At 41.3% G+C, this 27,400-nt stretch overlaps 1 protein-coding gene across 2 annotated transcripts in view; it reads right to left on the minus strand.

Annotated features, from left to right (window-relative positions):
- The window catches only part of ACE (angiotensin I converting enzyme), a 55,603-nt gene that overhangs the window by 3,494 nt on the left and 24,709 nt on the right, over positions 1 to 27,400 (minus strand). Inside the window, exons 8-24 of one of the 2 annotated variants that reach the window (XM_020796071.3) lie at positions 26,188 to 26,411; positions 25,474 to 25,618; positions 24,574 to 24,672; positions 23,445 to 23,567; positions 22,284 to 22,495; positions 20,553 to 20,689; positions 18,828 to 18,986; positions 15,679 to 15,766; positions 14,486 to 14,629; positions 11,825 to 12,016; positions 10,568 to 10,665; positions 9,210 to 9,382; positions 7,044 to 7,267; positions 4,537 to 4,681; positions 2,339 to 2,437; positions 2,080 to 2,202; positions 576 to 763 (exon numbers count right to left, since the gene is read on the minus strand). In XM_020796071.3, coding sequence (XP_020651730.3) covers positions 576 to 763; positions 2,080 to 2,202; positions 2,339 to 2,437; positions 4,537 to 4,681; positions 7,044 to 7,267; positions 9,210 to 9,382; positions 10,568 to 10,665; positions 11,825 to 12,016; positions 14,486 to 14,629; positions 15,679 to 15,766; positions 18,828 to 18,986; positions 20,553 to 20,689; positions 22,284 to 22,495; positions 23,445 to 23,567; positions 24,574 to 24,672; positions 25,474 to 25,618; positions 26,188 to 26,411 — 2,573 coding nt within the window. Of the gene's footprint in view, positions 1 to 575; positions 764 to 2,079; positions 2,203 to 2,338; positions 2,438 to 4,536; positions 4,682 to 7,043; positions 7,268 to 9,209; positions 9,383 to 10,567; positions 10,666 to 11,824; positions 12,017 to 14,485; positions 14,630 to 15,678; positions 15,767 to 18,827; positions 18,987 to 20,552; positions 20,690 to 22,283; positions 22,496 to 23,444; positions 23,568 to 24,573; positions 24,673 to 25,473; positions 25,619 to 26,187; positions 26,412 to 27,400 lie in introns of those variants that run through there. The other variant, XM_073004052.2, reaches the window with a different exon arrangement.

The raw sequence follows: 27,400 nt of genomic DNA on the forward strand, positions 1-27,400 counted from the left end.
TTTGGCTGAATATCAGGAAAAAACATCTTAACTGTTAGAGCAGTACAACAATGGACCCAATTATCTTGAGAGGTGGCAAGTGTGCCAGTGCTGGAGGCATTGGATAACCATCTGTCTGATCTGCTTTGATTTGGATTCCTACACTGAGCAGAGGGTTGGATTCAATGGCTTTACAGGCCCCTTCCAACTCCATTATTCTGATTCTGACTGTGATCATGAGGTGCACAAAACATGAAAGCCCTCTCCCCCAACCCCAATATCAAGGCTCCAACCTGGCTCACACATCACCACACCAACTGTTTAATTTAAAAGCTTGTGCTGCCTGTGTAACACCAAGCTACATGACAAATGTCACATCTAACTGAACATAAGCTTCAATACAGTAGGCAGGGGAAATTATTTCAAAAGCCTTGGTGTAGCATAGTTAAACCCCACATACAGACTATCGCAAAGCCAACTCCTTGTAGGGAAAAATTTAGAAAAAACAACCCTCTGGCTTCCCTTCCCCCCTCTCCTACCTCCACCTCCTTATTTGTGGGATGTGTAAGAGGACCTATTCAAAAGCCTTTAAGTACCTGCATAGGGTATCCAGGTGTATTCAGGCCAGCCAAGAGTTTCACCATTTTGCAAGTTCATGTTGATCAGCCATTTTGTCAGTGGTTCAAAATAGGACAGCAAGGCCTCAGCCGACATGTTGGGTTGCCCTGTGATAAGCTGCATGACATCCGGCCATGGCTTGCTATAGCCCTGCTTCAAGGCATTCCTGTAACAACAACAACAATTTGTAAACAGATGCACAGATGTGCATTCTCACACCACACCAGATATGATGCTTGAAGGATGTGTGCCATGAGAACACACAAATTGCTTTGCTGAATGGGACCAAACATCTGTCTAGTTTAGCACCCAGTCTTCTTCAGAAACCAGCCAGATCCATCTGGGGCTCTGAAAAGCAGGATATAACATTATCCTATGATGTCAATTTTTAGGCATTTGATACTGCTAAGACAGGAGAGGTACATGGCTTTGAAAATGGAGTTAGCTATTAACGGCTCTTGGTAGAATCCTCTATCATGAATATGAGTTACACATTTTAAAGCTATCAAAGAAAGCAGCAGTGATCACATTCTGTGCTAGAGATTTCTATTCTGGGGAGTAGTCTTCCATCCATATATCTTTTCCTCTTCATCCCTAATCTTCTAAAACTCTGTCATGCAAATTTTCATTTCATTTACTGGAATTTGTTTTTCTTTTCTTCTTTCCAGTTTTTCAGGACTTTCTACTTTTGTGCCTTTTACAGCTGTTAAAAACGCTGTTATTTGGTCTTGGTGGTATCCTTGTAGACTTTTTTATATTTGGTATTTAAACTGATTTGAGTCCCACCATGCCATAATTTACATATTTAAGGTATCTAATGTACAGCTTTGAACAAAATGATTAATCTCATGGGCTTCCACAGGTAGATCGCCCACCCTAGAAGAAATTAAATGTTTCCCTTGCCCTCAACCTAACTGTCCAGTGAAAAGCATAATCAAGCCAACGCTGCCCTGATAGTACTTGCCTCTCTGTGATGAAGAACCAACCCTCCACAATAATGTGGTAGATGAATCAAATGTTCACTCACACTTGGCAAACAGTGTCAAGATTTCAAGTTGATTGATATAAAGCCGAGAAGTAAATGCACATGGGCTTCATCTATAGTATTTCACCTAAACCCATCTGTTCTTCTCAGTTCTACACCCTCTTATTCTAGGTGCCTATACATCTATTGGCATGTGTTTGTTTCCTGAAGGAGGTCCCACACAAGGAAATGGTGCAAACACAGAGGGGAAAAGTCTTTAAAGTGGATCTAGTTTCCTGCTGCTTTATTGCTTCAGCCTTCGAATTTCTACAATTAAACTTCTTATAGGTAGATCAGCCTACCATTTGTGTCTTACTGGTGCTCAAAATAATTGAGTCATCTGGAGTGTGGGGATGCTGTGTGTACTATAATTAGGAGCTCAAAAGGCCCTGTATCTGAAACTGCCCATATAAAGGGGCAGATTCCCACAACAATCAGACCAAAGATCATACACTTACCCCAGGATAGCACCAGCTTTCTCAGACTGGTAGATGTCACACTTGTGCAAGGGTCCTACGTGGCCAGCAGCTTTGCAAAGGGCTTGGTGGAACTGGAACTGGATTATGAAACTGACAAAGTACCTGAAAAGAGATAGGTTAGATGAATGGGAAGACAGCATCATATCATACTTCCTCAGGAGTCACCAATTGTACACTCGAGTCCAACATTTCCTAGATCATCTGGCAAGCAAAAACCAGCAGCAGATTGTTTGCTTACCTGACATAAGGGACATTGGCAGGGATATGAAATTTTGCCCCAGGGTCAAAGTCTTCTTCTGATCTTGGCACAGGCGGGCATAGCCCTTGGTATTTCATCCTGTACAATTGAGATAAAAGGAAAGGAAATGTAGAGAAACTGGCATAATGTACACTGATTTCATGATTTAATTTTTGAGTTAATGAAACAAGGTTTGCCTTGGCTAAAGGTTTTTTTTTCCCCCATGGGAAGTAAGGCAGAGCCCCAGAACAAACATTTCAAAGAGCTCATACTTTAAAAGAGAGAACGTGCAGGCAGCAGCCTGGACAGGGAAGTATTGTGAAAAGGGGACTCCAACATACAAAGGCCTCAAACGGTACTGACAGGAAGCTCTGGCATACACAACCAGGGAGATGAAGAGATAAATGGGGCATCGAGAAAATGAAGGGTCAGATCAAAGCAGGCCAGGCCCAGACTGCAAGTCTGGAGGTTTTACAAGTGGAATCAATGACAGGTGACTTGTCATTCAACCAAGACTACCATATAGGTTCTGAGAACATGCTAAAAGTATTTTCTGTGCACATGGAGTTCAATCAGAAAGGAAATGGTGGCAGTGAGAACAAAAAGGATTAGCACAGCAATCCCTCTCTAAAGCCTAGTGGGGGTAAATCCTGGCACCTGGCAGCTTCTTAAGCATTTCCCTTACTTTGAGGAAAAGGACAGAGATCAGAAGAATCCACAGGAAAAGGGCTCAGAGGGGCAGTTTCGTTACAGGAGGTAAACTCAGCAGTCAAGGAGGAAAAATGATTTAATGGTTTTGGAAACCCATTATCATATCACAAACATGGATGTTATCATCTATCTGGAGGAACAGGCCTGCTGCTTGTGCTGAATATCTACTGTGTAGAAAATGGATCTGAAGCTACTTTGCTCTGAAGGGCACAGAAACAGGCAGGCAGAAGAAAACTTTCCAGAGTAGTGTCTATGTGTCTGGGTAGAAATCAGCTAAGACAAAAGCTAGCCAAAATGTAAGATAGTCTAATTAGCAGTCAAATTATAAATTGTTCTTGTTATTATATGCCATCAAGCTGCCTCCAGCTTATGGCAACCCTATGAATGAGTGATCTCCAGAATGTCTGCTCCTCAGTAGCCCTGCTTAGCTCTTGTAAACTCAAGCCCGTGGCTTCCCCTAGGGCAGTGGTCCCCAACCTTGGGCCTCCAGATGTTCTTGGACTTCAACTCCCAGAAATCCTGGCCAGCAGAGGTGATGGTGAAGGCTTCTGGGACTGGTAGTCCAAGAACATCTGGAGGCCCAAGGTTGGGGACCACTGCCCTAGGGAGTCAATCCATCTCAAATTTAGGCTTCCTTTCTTCTTGCTGCTTTCAGACTTTTTCCAGCATTGTTGTCTTTTCCAGAGAATCTTAACTTCTCATGATGTGCCCAAAATATGACAACCTCAGATTTGTCATTTTTGCTCTAGAGATAGTTCAGACTTGACTTGATCTAGGACCCTCTTGTTTGTCTTTCTGGAAGCCCAGGATATTGGCAAAGCTCTCTTCCAGTACCATATTTCAATCGAATCAATTTTTTTCCCTGTCAGCTATCTTTAGTGCCCAGCTTTCACACCCACACATGGTGATACATCTTCACACTTGCTCTTTTTAAATTCCTTCATTCCTGCCCTTCCGAGTCTCAGTCTTCTTCTGATTTCTTGGCGGCAGTCGCCATTTGGATCGATGATTGAACCAAGGCATGCAAAACCTTTCACTATTTCAGCATCTTCATTGTTAACATTAAAGTTGTGGAGTTCTTCTGTAATCGTGATTTTTGTCTTAATGTTCAACTGCAGTCCTGCTTTGGAACTTTCTCCTTTCACTTTCACTAAAAGTCATTTCAAGACATTGCTTTCTGCCAGTAAGATGGTGTCATCTGCATATATTGAATTATTTATGTTTCCTACATCGATTTCCATTCCTCCTTTATCTTACCCTAATCTGACTTTCCATATGATAGATTCTGTTTACAGACTGAACAGATAAAGGGATACAATGTATCCTTGTCTGATACCTTTGCCTATAGGGACCTCTCCACCATATTCTGTCCTAACTGTAGCTTCTTGTCCACAATACAGATTATGCATCGGGACAATCAAGTGCTGAGATACACCTACAAGCTACAAGTTACTACAAGTTACTTACCTGAGTTACAAATTACTCACCTGAGATTCCACCACTGTTGATTGTATTCATCTTCGGGAATGCGTCCATCAAACACTTTCCATCTCCACTGATCCATCAAGTAGCCAAAGGGCAGGAAAGCAATCTTATCCAGTGCAATGCTCATCAAGTAGTTGATGTCACTCTCTGGCCAAGAAGAACAAACTATAAATAGACTCACAACTCAGTAGATCTTTCCTTAATGTTACTCCTTTCTACTGTACCTCTTGCTGACTCTCCTGTGCTCCTACAAAGTGTTACCTCTCTCATTCTATTAGTTCTTGGATTCTTATGAATGTTCAGGTATATCTATACCCTATCCAAGGGCAGATTAGGTTGATCAGTGGATATGGCCCACAAAATATATGACATATAAAAGTTGTTAGCCCTTACGGTATCACAAGATTCTCTTTTTGGCTGCAAGAGACTAACACAGTTACTCCCTTTGGAAAACTAGTAATTGTTAAGTGAATCCATACATTGGATCAGTAGGATCCAACACAGATTCATGGTGTCACTAGATCAGTGGTGCCCAACCTTTTCTGAATCGCAGACTGGTTTAGTTTGCAGGTGGGGGGTGTCTCTCTCTCTGTGTGTGTATGTGGGTCACCTGTGCACGTGTGCATGGGTGGGTGGGGCATCTGTGCATGCATGTGGGGGCTGTGCATGCGTTGTCCATAAGTGTATGTGGGGGGTGTACATCCCTGTGGGGGGTGCATGCGGGGGGATGGGAGATCTGTCTCCGCGGCCTTGATGTGCCAAGGCCACGGTTTGATACTGGGCTGCGGACCAGGGGTGGGGGACGCCAGTACTAGATGATATGATGAATCTATATCTAGAAGAAGTGCTCCCTTAAGGGGTGAAATAAGTGTAATTGTGAAAACATATTAAAGAAGACATTTACACATCTTTGGAATTAAATGGAATTATCTCTGAAATGTTTCTTTTGGATAACTGTTTTTAATGTCACACATAACAAAAGAGATCACATTGCTTGGGAGAAAGTATGGAAAGAATAAAAAAGACACATTTCCTGGAACATGTGTTCTGGCCAATGGTTTCAAGGGGCACATGTCTATCATAGCAACTAAATGTAAGTGTGGTAAACTATGTCATAAGGCTTGTGTTTTCATGCTCAAAACCACTGCCTAGAGATGCACCTTGTAGCTATGGGTCATTTCAGACAGTTCTGTTATGGGGAAATGGCCTTGCCTTGTTAGTTGTTTTTGAACACAGTTTATATACAACACGGGGAGCAGATGATTTACCTATAAAATTTAAGTAGCTGGTGTCCCACTGTTTCTCTTAACATGGGAGAACTGATCTTCCCTGTTTAAAGCAAAAAGCAAAGCGTGCTGCTTATATACCGCCCCATAGTGCTTCAAGCACTCTCTGGGCTGTTTACAAGTTAATTATGCAGGCTACACATTGCCCCCACCCCCAGCAAGCTGGGTACTCATTTTACCAACCTCGGAAGGATAGAAGGCTGAGTCAACCTTGAGCCGGCTACCTGGGATTGAACCCCAGGTCATGAGCACAGTTTTGGCTGTAGTACAGCGGTTTAACCACTGCGCCACGAGGCATGAGTTGTTGATGGGGTTTTAGAAATGGAGCTGCAATGGGATTTGCCACAATTTTTTTTCCACCAAGCCTCCTCAGCTTCTGCTGCCATTTGCATCTGCCCATCCTGTAGCTGTTTTAGAATAACTATCAGAAAAAGGAAAGGTAAAAGCAAAGGGCTATCCTGACTGAAATACAAACCCCAGTTTCATGAACCCTTTTACTTACAATCCAATTCAATATGGTGGGTTTGGAGCAAGCAGTCATAGGATCTGGATCCTAACGTGAAGGAAAGGTTGCAATCCAATTCACATGGGCTGCAATCCTACTTGTACTTACCTGGCAATAAGTCCTTTTGAGTTCAATAAGCACTGTTTTTGAGTTGATACATGTAACATAGCTCTTATATTGGTAAAGAAACCCCACTGGAACATAGCACAGAGGAGCAAAAGTGAAGCTGATTTAGGAAGACAATTTCTAAAACATGTCATTCCCCCCCCCCCTGCAATCTATGTTTGAGTTTACAGGTGGGCTGGAATCTCTTTATGAATAATCTGGTGAGACTGGCCAGATTACTCATAAACATGTTTGAACTTGCTTATGGGTTCAAATGTAGGTTGCAGAGAAAATGTGAAATGTCATAGGGATCCTCCCCCTACCCATTTTTCTTCAGACAAGGGAATAAAACCTTCAGCTTCTGAAGAGGGGAAAGCAACAGAACAGGAAGGCCAGTGGAAAGGTACTCCACAGGAAAACATCCAGGCAACATCCTCTGAGAGATACAATAGCAGTAAAGTAGTTTTATGTTTGTTTGTTTGGGGGGAATAGGTGCAGCAACACAGAACGCAAGTAATAATTCCAATTGCATTTTAAATTGGCATTTTGAAACACAAGAAGACATCAATCAAGAATCATCTAAAGCGTTCCCATGTGGCAACATCTTGCTTACCTGTACTATCTTCAATCTGATCCAGCAATTTGATGCTGTACAAGTGCTTTGGGGTAGATACTGATAAGGCCATGACATCTCCGATGGCTTCATGGAATCCTGGATTGGCTCCATCACGGAATGAGATGGGCTGGTCCTTGTACTGTAGAAAGTATTGGACATGACCCATTTCATGGTGAGCTGTTATTAAATCATCCATATTCACAACAGTGCATTGCTTAATCCTGAAACAAGAGAGAGAAGACCAAGGATGTTTGAATGCAAGGTAATTTTTACAAAGAAGAAATACAGTTCAAAAAAATGTGCTCCATTTCTCTTGCACAGCTTACAGACCAACCAGCACAATCCAAACCAGAGAGAGCTGTAGACATTCTGCAGAAAGATGCACTGAGAATAATGGTTCCTAACCATATATGCATGTCAAACAAGTGTACATTGCCCTGAGTTTTGGGTCTATTTTAATATAGGGATCAAGATATTTACCTTAAAAGGGCCACAACTGAGAATAAGAACTCCTCCTAGTCCTTTTTTTTAAAAGGGGTTTTATTAATTTTATTTATTTTCAATAGGGGTAAGGGTTGGGGTGTGGGTACAAGGGAATAAGGAAGGAAGGAATAAGTGTGGGGAAAGGATAAAATAACAACATGAATTTGACCCAACTCTGGGAGGCAGTGGAGGACAGGAGGGTCTGGCATGCTCTTGTCCATGGGGTCACAAAGAGTCGGACACGATTTAGTGACTAAACAACAAAAACAAAATCTGAAGGATCATATCTCCCCATATGAGCCTTCTTGGTACCTAAGATCATCAGATGAGGGCCCTCTCTTGATCCCATTGCCAGCGCAGACATGGTTAATGGAGACGCAAGAGAGGGCCTTCTCTGTGGCTGCTCCCCCTTGGGAGGTCATGTTGGCCCCCTTCATTTTATCCTTCAACTAACAACTGAAGACCCACCTTTTCAGGCAGTCTTTTTACAATCATGACTAAGACCCTTAATGTCATTTTTTAAAAAAAGTTAAGATAACTGTTTGCATTTTACCAGTTTTTATTATTTAGCTGTATTTTAATCAGTTTTAAATTATCTTACTGTGTTTTTATTTCTGTTCTCTTTAATACAGTGAGCCACCTTGGGTCACCTTATCAGGAGAAAGGCAACCTATAAACAGGACAAATAAACACAAACAAATGTGTAGCCCCACATGTGAGCAGCTGCTTGCACACTGGATCTCCATACTCTTGGGATGCCCACAAAACCCGGTGTCCCAATCACATATAGAACTTTCTTTGCAGACAACATGCTCAACAAATGATACTGGAGACTGTGACTAGCATGGGGACATGGATTCTGCAGAAGGCCAGGAACATGATCCTCTTCCTAGTTAAAACTCTTCATGCTGCACATGCAAATAAACATTGGAAAAGAGCTAGAGACAGCTGCAGTTTGAAAACAACAACTTCTGTGTTAATCTGTACTCTTTTAAATTTCACAAGTTCAATATTACTGGTCCATCAACACAGAGCTGAAGCAGAATCAGGGGATAAGGAGGAGCAGGAACCAATTCCAGCAAAGGGGGAAGAGAGGCACGAACCAGCTTTGTGGGTCTATACAGTGTGGTGAACAGCTGGCTTATCTACTGGCAGAAATTAACACATAACTCTGGTGAGTGAGGAGGCAAGTTTTCAGTAGGTCACAATGAAAGTTGTGTAAGGGTGGAGATTCTGCAGTTACATAGCTTACAGTTTGTCAAAGTGAAAGAGGATTCATTTTGTGCATTTATTTAGGAAGCTCTCTTGGCAAAGGTGAAGACTAGGGATGGGGACAAAGCACTGATTCAGTGTTCATGCTGGTTCATGAAGTGGCTGAACAGGTGTTTGGCACTTCAAAGCCCCGCCTTCTCTGGCAGGCGCCCACTTAGAGGCCATTCCCAGAGGATGTAGGGCAGGGAAACCAGGCCACTGCTTCCTGAGTGAGTGCCTACTGGAGGAGGCAAGGCTTTGAAGTGTTGAATATCTGTTCGGCCACTAAACAAACCAGCACCAACTGCAGAAATGCCAGTTAATGCCCATTTCTAGTCAAGACAATGGTCACAAAATGAGCTATGAGTGATGGCAGCAAAGGTACTTTACTTTCTACTATCCTTCTCCACCCGCTCCTATTGAAAGCACCTGAAATCCTTGCGATTATAGAAGTCCCAGGCTGAGGCATGGCAGACCACTTCCCTCCCATCACTTGGCTTTTCCAACATGGATTTATTCCAGAATTCAGGTGGCATCGGAATGAGGCCCAAGGATTTGAAGAAATTATCAGACTCTTCAAACATCTTCTTTGGAGTCCAGCCCTGTGGAAAGGAGAGTAAGTGGAAGAGGAAAAAGAGAAAAAGTGGGCATCAGAGACAAAAAAAGGTGGCCCTGCGTTAACTCTAGCCATGCCCACCACTGACTTCAGATCCTTCCACTTGCTCTCATCCACCTTGATACATGTCCCCTCAGATTAGAAGAAGTTTCCCAACTCTGTCCCAAATATTTCTGGGCTCTGTAGCCAAAGTTAGCCAAGATTAGTGTCTTAATTATGCCATTTCTACCTCAAATGTAGTTAAAAATAATACACAAGAAGCACACCTGGAGGCCGCTAGCATAACTTGACAAGTCGCAACATTTTTACTAGCTGCTGCAAGAACTTCTTATTCAGGGTTTGTAAGGGTTGCAATTAAACACATGTTGGATTAATCTTAGTTTGCATTTAATGCATGATCCTAGTTGTTCATAAGATTTAGTTCTCAGAATGAGACAAGCCACTAGATTTTAAATTGAACTTATAAGAACTAGGTTTGGAAGCAGCACTGAAATGGTAAGGTTAATATCTACCTGGATTTTCCACCAGCAGCTGATACCAAAAATAGGGATAATGAATACCAAGCTGTATGAGTTAATGTCAAGAAAGAGTACTCTGCATGTACTGAAGTGTTTTCTTGAACTCTGAAGCTTCAGCAGTTATAGGATAATAAACAAATAGAATGAGCTTCAAGGCCCATTTCAGATTACATAACAAAACATAATTAGCCCTCTCTTACTGCCCAAATTGCCAAGCTGACTGTCACAAGCTCTGGCGTGTGAAGAACCTCTGAAACCTGTCCAGGGCTGAGACGGGAAAAGTACATGCATTAGAAAGTGAAAACGTCCCTTTTCAGTTAATCTCTCCTTCATCTAGGAGAGAGAGAAAAAAGAATAACCCATTCTTTCTGGATGACTCCTTCCTGCAGAGCAAGAATTAGAGTAGAACAGCCCCAAGTCTCAGAGTTCCTCAAGAGTTTCTAAAGCAGTGGTTCCCAACCTTGGGTCACCAGATGTTTTTGGACTAAAACTCTCAGAGGCCTTCACCACTAGCTGAGCTGGCCAGGATTTTGGGGAGTTGTAGTCCAAGAATATCTGGACACCCAAGGTTGGGAACCACTCTTCTAAAGTGTTCAATTTAATGCCCTAAGAAAACTCTACAAGTCACTGGGGGGGGAAATGGCATAACCTACCTGGCGTTTCATGGCTGGTGTAGCATCCACTTTGATGGCATTGGGAAAAGGCATGACAAGGTCAAAAACGTTTGCCCATGATTGTGCCCACATGTTTCCTAAGAAACAGAAAATACAGCTGATGAATAGGCAGAAGCAGAGAGGGTGGGGGAGAGAGAGAGAGAGAGGAGGAGGAGGAGGAGAAGACAATGGATTCACAAGATCTAATGTTAACATTCTGGCAGAGGATAATATGTCTGCTTCAAGGCAAATTAATAGTGATGTGGGCCTACAGCCAATGATAATTGCATTCCCAATATACCTAACACCACTCCACAACACAGATATGTTGCATATAAAAAGGCTTTTTCACTTGCTTAATAAATGCGTTGGTTGCATACTGCTCGTGTAGCTTAATATCAGAGTTGGGCTTTTGTTAAGGAATATCACACAGAATGTTCAAGGTCCTATATTTTGTGTCTGACAAAATGTGGTATTATAAACAATGCATCTAGTGGTTTTTTTTGCAACTGCCGTATACAGAGTTCTTCTATTAGTCTCACAAACAGCTTTTCAACATTCATTATAAGGTTGATATGAGAAAGAAAAACTTTTATTTACAACAAACTTTTTTTTTACATTACAACTTATTTGGAGGTCATTTACTCCTCTCTGAGTACACAAATTACTAGGGTTGAATAACAAACAAGGGGAAACAGTAGCTGAAGCATCTTACTAACACATGTACACCTGCCCCAAAGTTATCATCCCATCTACAACATGGACAATCAGTCTTTGAAGAAAGAAATGATAGAATGCACGGGCCACATTTTGTATGGCTATGTACATTGTGTCGTCTCCTATAGTCAACAAGGTTCCTTCAACAGACATCTATACCTCCCAAAGAGCTGTAAATATAGGATTCCACAGCCTCTGCCTCCCAGATATGTTGGTTTCCATCATTTTCAGCCACCACAGTGAATGGTTGGGAAAGGCTACATTAATGCAACTATTGCTGTCTCAGAAGGATATTTAAGGAGGAATGAATAGCATTGGAAATTACTACTATGTCCATTTCATTCCGAAGAAAACTCTACAAGCTACTTGGAAAAAATACCCTGGCAATCCTAGTAATCACTGGCAACTGGTAGAACTGTCAGCTTTTTAAAGGCAAGGTCTAACAAAAGGAATAACATTCATAGAGGAGGCTCTAAGCAGGAACTAATTGCCCAGGGTGTCCACTGGCTCAGGGCATTGCCCTACTATGGAATGGCTTACCTAGCAGGTGAGCTGGGATAGGGCCTTTGAGATTGATGAGTTCTGCCCCATACTTCTTGTAGAGAGCCCGACGCACATAGGCATGCAAATTGAAGTACAGTGGTTGAAGTTGCTGCCAGATGTTCTCCAGATCGTCTTCAAAAGTTGGTGTTTCATACAGTGATCTCCAGAAAGCACCATTGTCTGTATGACCTGCACAGGAATATGAGAATTTGGTGAGAGCAAAGAAGGTCCTTTCATTGCAAGCTGCCTAAGGAGAACTCTTAGAGTGTGACTATACTGAAGAGCTGAATTGGAACAATTCAGCTTTGTTGCAATTTGATTCCCAGATGATATTATCTCTGAAATTGCAAACAGTTCACCATTTATGCTGGTTACGATTCAAGTGGCATTCCAAGCCACAGGCCCCCTCCTTCCTGGTCCAGCCTCTGCTGATCCTTTAATGGTTTAGTCTAGAGGAGTCCCGTACCCTAGAGCAAAAGTGAAAGAGGAGGAGGTGATGGAGCTGAGAGCTTGCACCACAGTGACACTTTGCCCAAGCATAAGGGTAATGCAGCTGAAACCCCAACTGAACTGTTTTAGAAATCCCCCAGATGGCATAGGAAAGAAGATTCTTATATATGCAGAAAAAGAAAAAGCCAAAGGAGGAGTTGGTGGATGTGCTGGCCGAGTGCCAGGGTGCAGCAAGAGTTGCAAGTGTCAGGAGACCCAGAGAGGCCAGGTAGAACTTCCCTGGCTCCTCAGTCAAGTATCCTATCTGGGGATCCACACCATTCAAGCTTCAGACTAGTTCATTTCTGAAAAACTTTTCTATAGAAAAATAATGTAGAAAAAGTACTTCCGGTGACATAAACAATTTAAACTAGCTTAAAACTGTACGTCACCAGAGAGCAGTAATTCCGGCTTACTTGAAGGTAAGGGAACAGAATAATGGGTGGTGGGAAGGGGGTGATCCCAAGTGGAATCATTCTGAGTCATGAATCATGATGTATTTTGCAAAATTCCTGTGCAAACTTTTGATGTTCTGTATTCTGAGACTACGAAGTACCTTTTTCATATTTTTATAGGTTTTTCAGAAATGTAGTAAGTCCAAGAAGCTTTAAATGACAAAGCAGCTTCACAACAAACCATACTTATAGTACTTTGCTTTTGCATGCCTCCTGCACATCACATCCAATCAGGTGGGAAACTGTTGTTTTTTTTAAGAAGTAGCTTGGGATTGGATACACTTTGTGGAGAAAGGTGAATGCTGGTGCCCCCCCCCAATCTTTACAACACCACCTGCAGGAATACGCTTTATGCTGGAATCCTTCCGACATGAAAATGTTGAAACTCTCTAGAGCAGCCTGTAGCATTCGCTCTGCTTATTAATATTCATGTGGAGATTTACATGCATCAATAGGTGTTGGGGTGGAGTTAGGTAGGGGTGAAGAAAAGGAGGGAGCGAGAGTAGGCGGTTGAGAGTGAAGAGAGAAGGTTGTTTTAGTGAAGAGTTAATGATATTGGCTGTTATCACCTGTAACAATAAACAATTTCTACTTGGTTCTTAAATTATACGTTGCCTGGACCTCTGTCATTAATAGTGAATAACATTGATGTAATCAACTGGTGGCAGCTGAATGACACGTAGCTTGTGCCTTTGCTTGGTGAAACAACAAAGGGCCAGGTGGGAACGTGACACAGCCATTCTCAACAGGGGCCCTATAGCACATTTGAAGGGGGCCACAGAGTGGAAACAATTCTTCATACAACATCTTATAAGGTTCATTATGCAACTTATACAATTTCGATTTGATCTATATTTCTTTCACATTGTGTTTATAGCCATGGCCGAAAAAAGGTTGAGAAAAGATGCTCTAAATGTAGAGGAAAAAGCTGCTTTAGTAGCAAAACAGCTGAACTGATTTGAATCAGGCTTGTATGTCACAGACAGTAAAAATTAAATGAATCCACCCATTTTATAAGCAAAGTAAAACTCACAGCATTTAACTATGTAGTCACCCTCTTATATGATGAAGCAGCATAGAATTATCATTAGCCAATAATAATATACATTCTTCTTCTTTACCACTCATATCCCACACACATGTTGCAAAGCTATGCCATTTTTTTTTAAAAATTAAAAGTATAAAAGGGTTGGTTGTTGTAGGTTTTTCGGGCTGTTTGGCCGTGTTCTTAAGGTTTTTCTTCCTAAAAATCAGTTAGTTCAAAAAACCTTAAGAACACAGCCAAACGGCCCAGAAAACCTACAACAACCATTGAATCCCGGCCGTGAAAGCCTTCAAGACTGGAACACTTTTTGGTAGTGCCAGACCCACCAAACAACTAAGATTCCTCACTTTAGGAAAGAGTGCACATTGCATCTATGTACCATGCTCTTTGGTAAAATGTAGCAGCTCTGCAGACTGAAATAACAATGATAAAATAGTAAGCTATCCAATGCAGTTGTGGTGATTAGACTGTTCAGTGAACAGACTCCCTTGATACAATTGCTTGAAAACTGTGTTGAGGGTTTTCTGCCGTGAATATATTAGATCAACAATGTCAAGTCTGCATTAGCTTTTGAGACTCTTTATCAGATGGGCACAGCCCTGCATTCTTTTCCTGCTATATCTCACTATTAGATTTGTTCAAGCAGTGAGGATTGCAAAACCTACTTACCATTCAGTTTGGCAGCTTTATTGCTCAGCTCCACATATCTCTTGTAATGAGTTCTTATTTTTTTCCCTGATACATCTCGCCAGTCTTTCCAGGCATGAAGGAGCTCACTGTAGTCCCTTGATTGAGCCATGATGTCTGTAAGTTCTAAATAACACATCAGTACAAGCAAGGATGAGGTCTGAGACTGGACATTATCACCACCTTGGCTACAATGTGTATCTCTCTGCTATCCCCGCATTAGCATTCTCAAAACCTGGCATTCTCCAATACTGCTCAAATACAACTATTATTCTCAGTTAGTATGGAAAATATTAGATAATGAGCACATCTGGAGGATGTCAAGCTAAAGAGGCTGGTTTGCACCATACACGCTCCACTCTGGCCATTTACCCTTTGTTTCCCAAAGACCCACCTCTGTCTCCTTCAAATCCTCTCAAAGCCCATTTATTCTTGGATGGTTTTCTCCAACCATGTTCTAGAGTGTGTTCGCCTTCCAGCCAATCTATGTCCCTTTTGCTCCCATCTCTTTTCAACTTAATTTACTTAGGCTGTTTTTCTGACTTCATATGTTGGGATTTTAACAACCTCACATGCTGCCTGTAGTAGGAAGAGAACTTTTATGGGATGAGGTCACTGTCAATCTATCCAGTACTACCTGTCGTTCCCTCCTGCCTCTGAAATAAAAGAGAGCCTCACCTCTTTGCTGTTTCCTTTCCTTTTTCTTTAATATGTTGAAAACAGTCCTATTGTTTGTTAGCTTACTGTTGAAATGAAATGTATTTATTCTTTCTCCTACGGATGTCTCAGAGTGAGTTACTGAGACTGTAAGTGCCAGTTAATGAGAAAGGGATGGATTATCTGGATAACTTGAAGCTATTCTGATCTGTGAATCTCTATACTTCCACTGCTCTGCAGCAAAAAGCAATTTTACCAGAAATTCAAAACTCTGCAACAGCATATGCCTCATGCAATAAGCCAGAAACTAAAGCAGATAAATAATGAGTGGTAAAACCAAGACTCTATCCCAAACAATTCTGATCTTTTGTGAATAAAGTTAACTTTTTATGGGAGGTTAATTTATGTATATCAAAACACTGTGAGAGCTCAATTTTAACTGGAAGTCCTGGTTTTCTTTATTAGGACCGAGTTCTGGCGCAAGTGGTTCTCTTTGGAATGCCATTGCTGGGACTTACCAGGATCCAATGCCTTGCACGCTGACCCTGAGGTACAGACTTTGGCTACGCTGTAAATTGTCTCCATTTCTGAGAGGAGCTGGTTATACTGAAAGAAATATGGTTATTCTACTTAGAGAGTAAAAGAGGACTGCCTCCTCTCCCCTCCCCTCGCCAGTCTAGAGAGATGCCTGACTAAGAGACCATCCTTACACTTGTAAAAAAAAAAAAAAACCTATTATCTGCCTTGGAAGAGATTTTAAAAAGTTTTATGGTTATGACATTTCTTCCATAGGGTCATGCAGCTGCTCTGTGCCTTTATTCCCTAAAGTAATACTGTGCAGGCGAGAATGTTTGTACTAATATTTCCTCGTGGGCTGTAACCCTGTTTTTCTACTTGCTGATGTTTACTTCCACCCCCAACCTTCTAATGCTGTTTATCTACATTCCTTGCAAAATATCCATCCTCGTCAGTTGTAAGAAATTAGGGCAAGGTTATAAGAACTGCCTCATGCATTATAACTATACATTGTATATTATATTCAGGAGTATGCTCTCGCTGAAGTTTCACTTTTCAGCAAGCCTACAAACAGCTTACTGAAACAAGTGAATATCATAATACATTTGTGTAAAGACACCATGTGAACATCACCATTATGGAAAGTAGTTTTAGACCATTATGGAAACACATATATATCATCCAATTAACAAATAAAAAGTCACTCCTGTGAAGTCATCAACTGTGTCTTTATTCGGATTTTCTATAATGTCAAAATCCTTGCCTTGAAATCATTCTTCACAGCTTTATGAAGGAAAAAATCAGTTAGTTCAAAAAGTCCCCAGTTGGGAGTGACCAAAATCCTCTTTGGGAGGTAAATTACCCCAAGTTAAGAAATCACTGTAGACATTATCAGCTCCGTGCTGAATCACATAACCTCATTTGCAACTGATAATGTCTACAGTGATTTCTTAACTTAAGGCAATTCACCTCAAAAAGTTATGTTGTTTGGTGGCATTTTAGTTGATACTAATATAGATATTACTTAACCATGGATAATATAAAACAGATGCAAATGGTCTGCAATCAGGAGCTTATCTGTATTCTGTTAACATCTATAACTCCTGAACAGTCAAAAGCAGGTCCACACAGGGTGCAATACATTAGAGTTTTCTAAGGCATATTTCATGGAGACAAAATCCTTTTCACTGGGGGGAATAGACAGAAGAGTGGCACATGCCATATGATGTTGGGGGAAAAGCATATCTAGTATTAGCTGTCACTAACAAACAATTTATTTATTTATTTTATTCAATTATTCATTTATTTATTTCACACCATTAGTGTGAAGCACTATTCTGGGTGGTCTTCAGCAAAATAATAAAACATAGCAACAATGAAATTACAATAAAACCAGTCAATGGATAAAATCAGATGTAACAAGAGGTGTGATTCCAAATATAGTGCAGCATGTGAGGCATAAAAACCAGGCAAGATTGCATTGGAAAGCCTCTCTGTAAAGTAGCATCTTCAGAAGTCTTCTAAATACTAGGAGGAAGGGAGCCAAAAACAGCTTCACTGGGAGCTGTTTCCAGAGTGTTGGTGCAACAGCAGTGAGCTCCTCTGTAATTGATTTCCTGGCCTCCTTTGGTGCAGGCACCCAGAGGAGTGTTGCTCGGAAGGATCTGATGGAGTGGGTAGATGACCTTGGAAAAAAAGGTGCTCCAACAAGTACCATGGTCCCAAACAATGAAGTGCTTTATATGTGAACATCAAAACCTTGAACCTGATCTAAGACACAAAAGGTAACCCGTGCAGGCAAGCCAGAACTGGGGAGATGTGATCAAATGTGCTCATATCGGCCAGCAGTCTGGCCACCATATTCTGGACCTGCTGCTGTCTCTGGGTCAGCCTCAAGGGAAGCTCCACATGCAGAGCATTGAGGAGGTTGATCTGAGAGATGACCAATGCCTGTACCAATGTCCAGAGGGCTCCCTCATCTAGCTGAGGATGGAGTTGGGCTATAAGCTTCAGCTGATTGAAAGCTACTCTACTGGCTTACTGTAATTTGAGGGAAAGGAGAAATCTATCTATGATTCCTCCCAGATAGATAGCTCTTTACACTTCCAGTCAAAAATCAAGGTGCACCTATTCCATATTTTCTTCCTTAACCATTTTTCTTCTGGTAAGAACAAAATTACAGGTATTGGGAAAATATAGAAGGTTACACGTAGATGATATCATCTGGATCTCCTATAAAATTACAAGAACACATAATAAAACAATGGCCAAAATCCCATTGCATAGTTACACCTGCAGAATAGTGCATCTCACAGTGGCAAATTTCCTGGTCATACACCAAACCACACAACGGCAAGCAATGAGGAATCTAAGTGGGAACTCATTAATCAGCAATAATTTGGCACTGTGAGTTACACACAACTCTGCTGGTGCAACTGCGCAATATGATTTTGGTCACCAAAGTCTTGTCTGGAGTGCAGAATCTTTCATGTTGTTTTCATGTAAATGTACATAAGTATGAGCCAGAAACCTACAGAATGATTTGTGAGTAAGAACAACAGTCTCCTATCATTACCTTCCAGAACATATCTGAGATGTAGAAGTAGAACCTCTACAAAGCAATGTTTAAACATACTTATTGAAGAGAATGTATAGTTGAGCAGCAACAACTTTGCCCAAAAGTAAGTTTGATTTTGACCTCTTCTTCCTGTGACCGAAAGGATTCACGGGGAACTTCTATAGGAATAATCTCATAATAGCTTCTTTAACAAGTAACTGAAGTTCTTAATTGCTCCCAGCAAAAAATGTGATTTAGGAAATGGTGATTTTGAGCAAAGAAGCAGAGGAGATCATACTTAAACTTACTGTATTCCACTCAAATCTCCCTTACCCAGGCTTCTTTTAGGAGAAAATTAAGGAGGTTGGATCTGTTAGATACATGTATAAGTGATATATAGCTAGGTGCTTTAACAGCTGGAAATCTTTTTTTAAAAAGAAAAACTAAGAAATGTAAAAAAGGGGGGGAATAAAGGAAAAATGTTGCAAGTAATAATAAAATTTTATTCTTAAAATTCCACAACTATGATGTTCCAAAAATTCTATGTGGCCCTGTAATTGGTCTAAGGTCTTCACCCATCTCCTTCATTCTCACCTCCTTCAGCTCCTCTTCAGGTAGGGCTGCCCGTTCTATATCACTCAGTTTCTTCAGAATACGCTTTATGCTGGTGTCCTTGAAATCGGTGGGATCAAATGTTCGGGCTCGGAGGCCATAATGCAGGGTATGGTTTGACATTTCCAGGTTCTTTTCTAACTACAAAATACACATAGAAGGAATGAAGTAAGGAAGGAAGAAAGAAAGATGTTTTGCATAACAGTTTAAGTCCCAGTACAAACTGAACATAATGATATGCCATTGTCAGTGTTTTTCCACAAGCCTACCACTGATGGCATAATATTATGCTGGTGTAGCACCATATCCAACCCAGCTCTACCAATCAAGGAGCTGAAAATGGGCAATGAGGAGGAGGCTGGAAAGAAGTAGGACCCAGCTGGGATCATGTGTTCTCAGACTTCTCTCATATTTCCGACAAGGTTAAATTGGCAAAAAGAGATTGCGCTTATTAAGCTACTCACACAGAAGTCAATGGAGAGCTAAAAAGCCCACTACCCCTGATTCTGTGCTCATACAGATAAAACAAAGACCAGAATTCCAACTAATTCTGTAATGAATCATAGTACCAACAGGAGCACATAACCCTCAATGGAAGCCATAATCCAAATGACAGGGCACACAGCACTATGTGGCAACAATTTAGTCTATTTCCTGAAAATCTGGATCAAACAACTTAGAATCCTGTGAAGGCCACTCATTGTTTTTTCTTAATTAGTATTCTTAACCGTGGTTTTATTTGTGGCAATTCCCTTCTGAAGCTATACAGAACTGGATAGCCATCCCTGAAAGTCTGTTCCCATTTTGCATACACTTTTACTTTTGTACATCTGCACTGTTAACTTTCCAGGGATGCTATTTTGACAATATATTTGTAATGCCTATTTTAATGTGTGTACTCTTGCCATCTCCCACACAGCTATGTTAAAAACTGTTCTAGCACACATTTTTAAATATTTTAAGCGAGCAACCAAATAAATAAACACAATGGGTGCTTGGTCAACATAAGTTTGCCACCACAGTCATGTATTGTCTGAGGCAAGATATGGGATCACTTTCTTCCTCTTCTTAACTTTATTAAAGAGACCGTGACATAGCACCAATTTTCTTTTTAACATGAACTCAATTTTTTTAAAAAAAAGTTTGATTATTTGTTCTAATTGGTATATTCAGGTGAATTTCCTATTCCCATTTACAAGTTTTGTTATGCCCCCTAATGCAGATGGAATGTCAAGAGGTATAGATTTCCAAAAAGCTCTCTGCCTCCTGCATTGTAGAAATGTACTGGAGAAGCAATGACTGCTAATCTGGAAGCAACCTGCTCTTACAGTTGTAATAAAATGAAGTCTTAGAGAAGTTTCCAGCTCTTCCTTAGATGAGACTCCTTTTCAGAGATTTTCTAAATGAGAAACTGATACGTTGTCTAGAAAACGTGATTCCTTAAGAAGAAAGCTAGTCTGTTTATTCTAACTGTTTCTGCTTGCTTATATCTACACGTGGCAAATAAGCTCGTGCTTGTTTGGCAACTGGTTCATTGGAAGACAAATTTATATGCCATGTCTGATGCTTCAGGCACAGTGATGATAGATTTGTCATACATGGAAGGATAAATTTATAAAAGAAGGCAGTATATATTTGCTTTAAGATATGATCTGAGACTTCAATTTCAATTATTCTGCTGTAACCAAACCATGCGGGTTCCCATACCATGATCTTTTTGTTGTGTTCTGTGATGTTGACATTGTATGCCCACGAAGCCTCTGTGTACGCATTCCATACCACTTCAGCTGTGCTGTTGTACTCTGCCAAGAATTTTTCAGCTTCTGCTTCATCAGTTACTTTATCTGAAAGAGGAGAAAATGGGAAGGGAGATAAATGTAACGTTGGGTTAAAAAATAGGGAAATAAGGCTTGAAAGCTTGTTCTATTTGGTCCACCTGTTAGTATCTGCTCTCTAAAGGAAGGGCTTTGTGTGAAAATTATACACTGGCTGAAATCCTATTGCTTAGCATAATAAACTGCACTAGATAAGCCCATTGAAATGGTGGAAATTTGGTGAGTCAACTGCTCTATAAGGTCCATGTATTTAAATAGACCTACTCTAGTGAAACTTACTATACTAAGCAACAGAATTTCAGTCACTGAGTGCTGGAACAGAACCCCATTGCCATTTAAGAAGCATGAGTGCTGCTGCTGATAGTTATTCAGTGGTGACAAAAAGACATTCTGAGCATGATCAGAGATTTTGTTCTTTTTTTAACTTCATGCTGCACTGAAAAGAAAAAGATTACTCATTGAAGCAGAGTCCAGAGCTGATCCCTGGCAACTCTATAGACCCACTTGAGTGAGCTGCATTTCCTGGCATTCCTGTCCCCTTAAAGAGAAATATGAGGAGAATCCAGCAGTGGACTAGAAAGTAGGTATTTGCTGAGCATCTGCCTTTGCTCATCGAGAGGTTAAAATGAGGAAAAATGTGAAGAGACATGCATTCTAGAATCCACCATTCAGCCAATCACCATGCAGCAGCTCAGCCTGCCTCCTATTTTATCTGTTGCATCAGGAGCAGGAAACTCCATCAGTAGAAGAGATAGCTGATATCAGGATAGGGGCTGTAGCCAGCCATTACCGCAAAAGATAGCAGGTCTTCCGACCAAATCTCACCACTTAGGGCAAGGGTGGGGAAATGCCTGTGCAGCTGTTGTTGGACGCCAAGTCCTGCCTGCCTAAGCCAGCACATAAACTGGCCAGGAATGATAACAGATGCAGTCGGCAACATCCAGAATGCTATCAGGTCTCCCATTTCAGGGATTACTGCCTATGGCCTCCAGCAGGTGTCAGTTTAGAGACAAAGAACAATCATTTAAAGCAGTGGTTCTTAACCTTTGTTACTCTGATGTTTTTGAACTGCAATTCCCAGAAACCCCAGCCAGCACAGTTGGTGGTGAAGGCTTCTGGGAGTTGCAGTCCAAAACTCCTGAGTAACCCAAGGTTAAGAACCAGTGATTTAAAGGAGAAAAGCTGTGGCTTGCTAATTCTAGAAAGAAATGTGGTTCACTCTCTGCCCAGTACCAGTCTCCTCAAAGTGATTCTGTGGCAATGCTAGCTGCTGGCCTCATCTCACAGTAAAACGGGCAATCATTACTCCAGCTGTATCAGCCACGTATTCTTGGACATATTCCCTGCCCTGCCCTTCTCCTTATATCAAATCCCCATTCCTATCATCAGTGAAAACCCACTGAACACATCCGCTGAGTGGCCTCTCAATCAGGCTTATAACTACCATGTTCCAACAGTAAAAGCACGTAGAAAGGCCGTAGCTCTTCTGGAATGGTGGCACTCACTGTTGAGAAAAATATGATGGCTAAAGCCCAAATATCAGTGGCTCATTCAGTCACCCTCCCATGGGCCTCCAATCATTTCCGCGACTTGAAAGCTTTACCAAGGCCTTCTGGGTAGCCCTCTGGAACAGGGGGACGCCACTCAAAATCTGGCCAGCCCAATGTTTCATTGGTTTTCCTGTTCTGTTCCTCCAACCACAAAGTGACAGGGCTAAAATATTCCAGTAATGCTGAAGCATTCATCTTATTTTTGCCAGTGAGTTGTTGGAGAACATCTTGCCATGGCTTAGAAGATCCAGTTTCCAATGCCTCACTGCAGTGAAGGAGACAAAGAGAGGAAGAGACAGTGATGCAAATATAGCTACTTTCTATGACACCCACTGTGGAAAATCCATGGCAATCTAAAACTTGAGCATCAAGAAATTCCAGTTTCCCAGATTCTACATCTCTATGTATCCAGCCTCCTCTAACACATGAGGCTTGAGGAAGCTTTTAATGTTTTATATTTTCTCATCACATTTATCAGAGAAGCAAGCAGCCAGGCAACAGAACTAGGTGTCAGAAGCAACATCTGACATTCTTTGCAACTATTAGAGCCAACCCGTTTCATATTATCTTTCCAGACCTGGTGCTCCAAGGTACTAGATTTACCTTCCCTTTTAATTTTCTGCAATGCCTCAAAAATAATATGCAGCACTGTAGGAAAAAAAAACAGCAGTTCCCAGCCAGCCAGTACAACCCCCACCAGCCAACCATTGCCACTTATGCCCATCTGAACCCATCAAGAAAAGAAGAGATAAATAAGAGGGTGCTTTGCTCAGAGCCCTTTCAGACCTGGCTCCGGCCCCGTAAGGAGTTGTTCAGTTGGCTTGAATGGCCTGGAGACATTTGAAGATTTTGGTACTGCAAGTGCTTCCTTTGTTGTAGCTTTTTTGTTGGTGACACACTTTGGTCTGTGTGATACAGTTATTGAGAGTATTCCTTGATGAGAAGTTGGGAATAGCTGAATCTGGTAACCAGGTTTAGCCCTGAGAATACGTGGAATCTGCTTTTCTGAAGGCAGGACAGCTATTCTTCAGGCATGATTTAAGACCAAAATGTCTTGGTTATCCTACCTCTAAACATCAGGATGCCAATATTCTTAATGTATCCTTTCAGATTTGTATGCTTGCAATACCACTTCAACACAGACTAGATTTCTTCAAATCTAATACCTTTTAGATGTAAGTCCACTCCTTGTTACTCTCCCTTCTCCCTCTCACCTGAGCTTCTTTCCAGCTTCTTTTGATTGATAAATGTCACAGGTATGAAGAGGCCCAGTGTGGTTGGCAGCTTCACAAAGAGCCTTGTGGAACTGAAATTGCAGGATGAAACTGACAAAGTACCTGCCCAAAACAAAAACAAAACTCTGTATCTTGATGGGACCAGTCAATTATTAGGCAGAAGGGAAAAAAAAACCCAAAAACAATCCTGTACAGTATTGTCCTAACCAGTATGCACTATTGCAAATCCATACTAGCTGTTTGCACTATCCAGTGCTTATTCTTAGACACAACTCTGAGTTCTGAAAGCAGATTGTAAGCAATACATCACTCAAGAATTCTCTACTGAAGGACAGTAGAATCCAGAATTCAGTGGCAAAACCAAACATTTCATTACCTTTTTTCTTCATCAAGTAATCTTAATTAAAAAATACCCTACCACTTCCAATTCTGTGTGTAAAATAGGCAAGGGGGATTTGTATTTCCACTTGAACTGAATGCACTGGAAGGAAAAAAAAGCCAAACAAGGTGGGAGAAGGTGTTATGAAGTAACTACTCTACATCAGGAGATCTTGAGTAAGCACTATGCAAAAGCCAACAAGGGAGATATATGGGGTAATAGGGATGTTTTTGGGTGGGAGATAAACTAGCTCAAATGTGCAAAGGTGGAATGAAGTTCTCAACTGTGAACAAACAGTAGCTTCAGTTTCTGAACCTTAATATATCAAGCTCACAAGTCTAGATTTCTCCTCACCATTTGAACAGTCAAAGATTCACCATAGCTAGACCTGGTCCATTCCCTAAACACTAGAAAATGTGGATTATGGCAAAGGTCACATATTGTGGGTAATGATGGAAGCCTGGGTGTTGTCTCCTAGCTCATGGCTGGTCTTGAAAATTCCTGTTTGAGTTCTGTGGCTCACAGAGATGGTTTTAAGAAACTGGAGCCCCAGCACTATTCAATCAAGATCTGTTTGTCAGAACATCATTTACTTCAGTCCTACAGAGCAATGCCATTTGCACCATACAATAACTGAGGGATGATAAAACCCTTCCAAGCACAGTTCAGTAAAGCTCCCAGGCCAAATGTGCACATTTCCCATTCCTCAATGGCACCAGCTTCCACTACCTGATGTAGGGTGTGTTGCCTGGGATGTGATATTTAGCACCAGGGTCAAAGTTTGTTTCATTTCTTGTAATAGGAGGGCAAATCCCCTGGTATTTTGTCCTGGGAAGAAAACAGACACAAATGAATGAATTAACGTATGTTTTTCTAGAAGTGGGATATAATTCAGAGTTGGTTTTAGAGCAAATTTTGACATAGTGGTGGTCACCAATGCAGTGCCAGAAGCAACCATCTTACATCTGGTTTCCACTTCTTTTCATATCCTCATATTATGGTTTTCCCTCCTCCAATTCCACACTATGGATTTTTCCAGGAGGGATGCATAATATGAGGATCCCCATAGGTACCATAGGAGAAAAGAAGATGGATTGGCTATCTTTGAAAGCAACATGTATAATTTTGCTCCAAAAAAGAATATGTCAAAAAGTGTTAAATAAAAAGAAATAGGAATAAACAAAACTCATGTTGATAACTATCCTTCCAATGGGTACAGATACTTACATATTTATTCAAGTCTGAGATTTTTTAAAAAAGTCATTGTGCCCATCTGCTCCCAAATATTTGTCTACTTGTCTTGGCATACATGTTTACACATGCACAGTTACTCTTAATGCTCTCTAGTTACAGAACAAAAATATTGTCAAACTAACTTAATTAGCTTGAAGAACTCCTGCCTTCAGACAAACCTTAGCCCAGGTCTCCCCAACCTGGTGCCATCAGAATGTGCTGGACAACAGTTTTCTTGAACGCCAAACATATGATGCTCCTGGAAACTGTAGTCCAACACATATGGAGGGGATAGATTGAACAGAGGTGCTTAATCTCTTAGCATAATTTTTCCCTTCTTTACCATTCATGGCCACCCTCCACACACTCTACTTGGACTGTCAAAGGGACCTTTACCTCAGGTACCACCAGTCATAATTGTAGCGGCTGGGAGGGGTGCGCCCACTGAAGACATTCCATCGCCACTGGTCTATCAAATAGCCAAAGGGCAGAAATGCAATCTTTTCCAGGGCCATTTTAAGCAGATAATTGATATCACTCTCTGCAAGAAATGAGGGAAAACAAAAAAGAACAAAGGAAGGAAACTGTAGACAGAGCTTCTAAAGAGAGGTGGAACAAGGGTAAACCAGATGTCTAGTCTGTATAGCTAAATCTTACGCTGCCAACTTTGTACAGATCTTGCCTGCAGAGTAAAAGGCTTGAGTAGGTGATGCATTTGTCTCAAGGAAAGTTAATACTGTAATGGCAACAAAACCTCTGAGCCATAGAGAAAATTGCTTAGCCCAAAGCGCAGGAGTAGTTATGCCTTCTGTGCAAAGCTTTCCCTAGGCTGCAGTTTCTGTTTGCAGAGGGGAAGAGAGGCCCTTCCTATTCTTTCTCATAAAGATGTAGATGACAAGTTCTTGGTTTCAGTCCAAGAGCCTTATTTTAGCCTTCCACAGCTGGGAATCTATGGATTGAGATAAGCTTGGTTTCCCGGCCCTGAGACAACCAATTGCACGTGGGAATCTGGCACTGAAGACGTCTCCTATTATCTCTTTTTCCCACCTTAATCATTCACTGTTTTTCTTCATAACACTTAATGAAGATATCTGTGTCTGCAATCCATACCTACATCCTCAGTAATTTTGCTGAGCAGCCCAATCTTCTGGAGGTGGACCGGGGTGGAGACAGACAAGCTCATGACGTCCCCAATGGCTTCGTGAAAGCCAGGGTTGGCCCCACTGCGGAAGGTGACAGGTTGGTCCTTATACTGGAGGTAGTATTCAACATGCCCCATCTCATGATGCACTGTGAATAGCTGTTCCATGGTGATAGTTGTGCACTGCTTTATCCTGTAGAGTAGGGAATTAGGAGGTGAGATTGCAATATTAGTTATGTGCATCAGGTGCATCTGGTGTATCCACAGGTCTTCTGCTTGGATGAGATAAGTGTTCCTGATTTGGCTCCTTGATTACATACGGAAGATGAGGTGGCAGCCCTCAAATGGTGTAAAAACAGAAACTGAGGCAGAATTTAAGTGGACTGGAGTTTGAAAACTTTCATTCCTAGTACCAGTGGCCATAGAAATTTTGTAAGGGAGAAGGCCAATATTTCTAATATTTCTAGCATTTGCAAAACTAAGGTTTCTTGGAGATGTACTATATAAACAGGTTTATAAGCAAGTGCATATGTTTAATATAGATTAAGACCTTAATTCAAGGGATAGACAACCTTCAGTCCTTGACTAAATGTCATATGGCATCCAACCTAATTTAAAGATTGGGATCAGCTTGCCCATAGCCTTCCCTAGCAGTCCACCAAGTAAAGAAGAAGTGGGTGAGTAGGTGGGATGAAGATGGCATAGAGAGAAAGAGAGAGAATGCAAAGGTAGCTTCCACACATTTTGGTTCTGGCCCCCATCAACTTCTGACAAATACAGAATAACCTTAAGAAAATCCTGCTACTTTACATGGAAATAGGTGCCACACCACTTTCTAACTTACTCCACAGATTACAGAATTTTGCCTATGGCTGTTCATATGTTGTGAGGCTCACACAGAGAGCAAGATCACATGATTTAACTCTAGGCCTGAGTAGATGCCCCAAAACCTGCTTTCTATACAAGTTCTTAGTCCCTGAACACACTCGGAAATACAGTTCTGGACATACTGGAAAATAGATTGTATCTTCCTGCTGAACAAGAAGGACAATGTCCACTACCTTTTCCATATGTTGACATCTGTAGCAACTGTGGTGTTCCCAGTTGCAGGCAGAGATACAAATACACACACTCACATGCACTCACACTGAAACACAGAAAAAAAACTATGCATCTTATATG

This window comes from Pogona vitticeps, chromosome 6 (genome assembly GCF_051106095.1).
Source record: "Pogona vitticeps strain Pit_001003342236 chromosome 6, PviZW2.1, whole genome shotgun sequence".
Classification (NCBI taxonomy): Eukaryota; Metazoa; Chordata; class Lepidosauria; order Squamata; family Agamidae; genus Pogona; species Pogona vitticeps.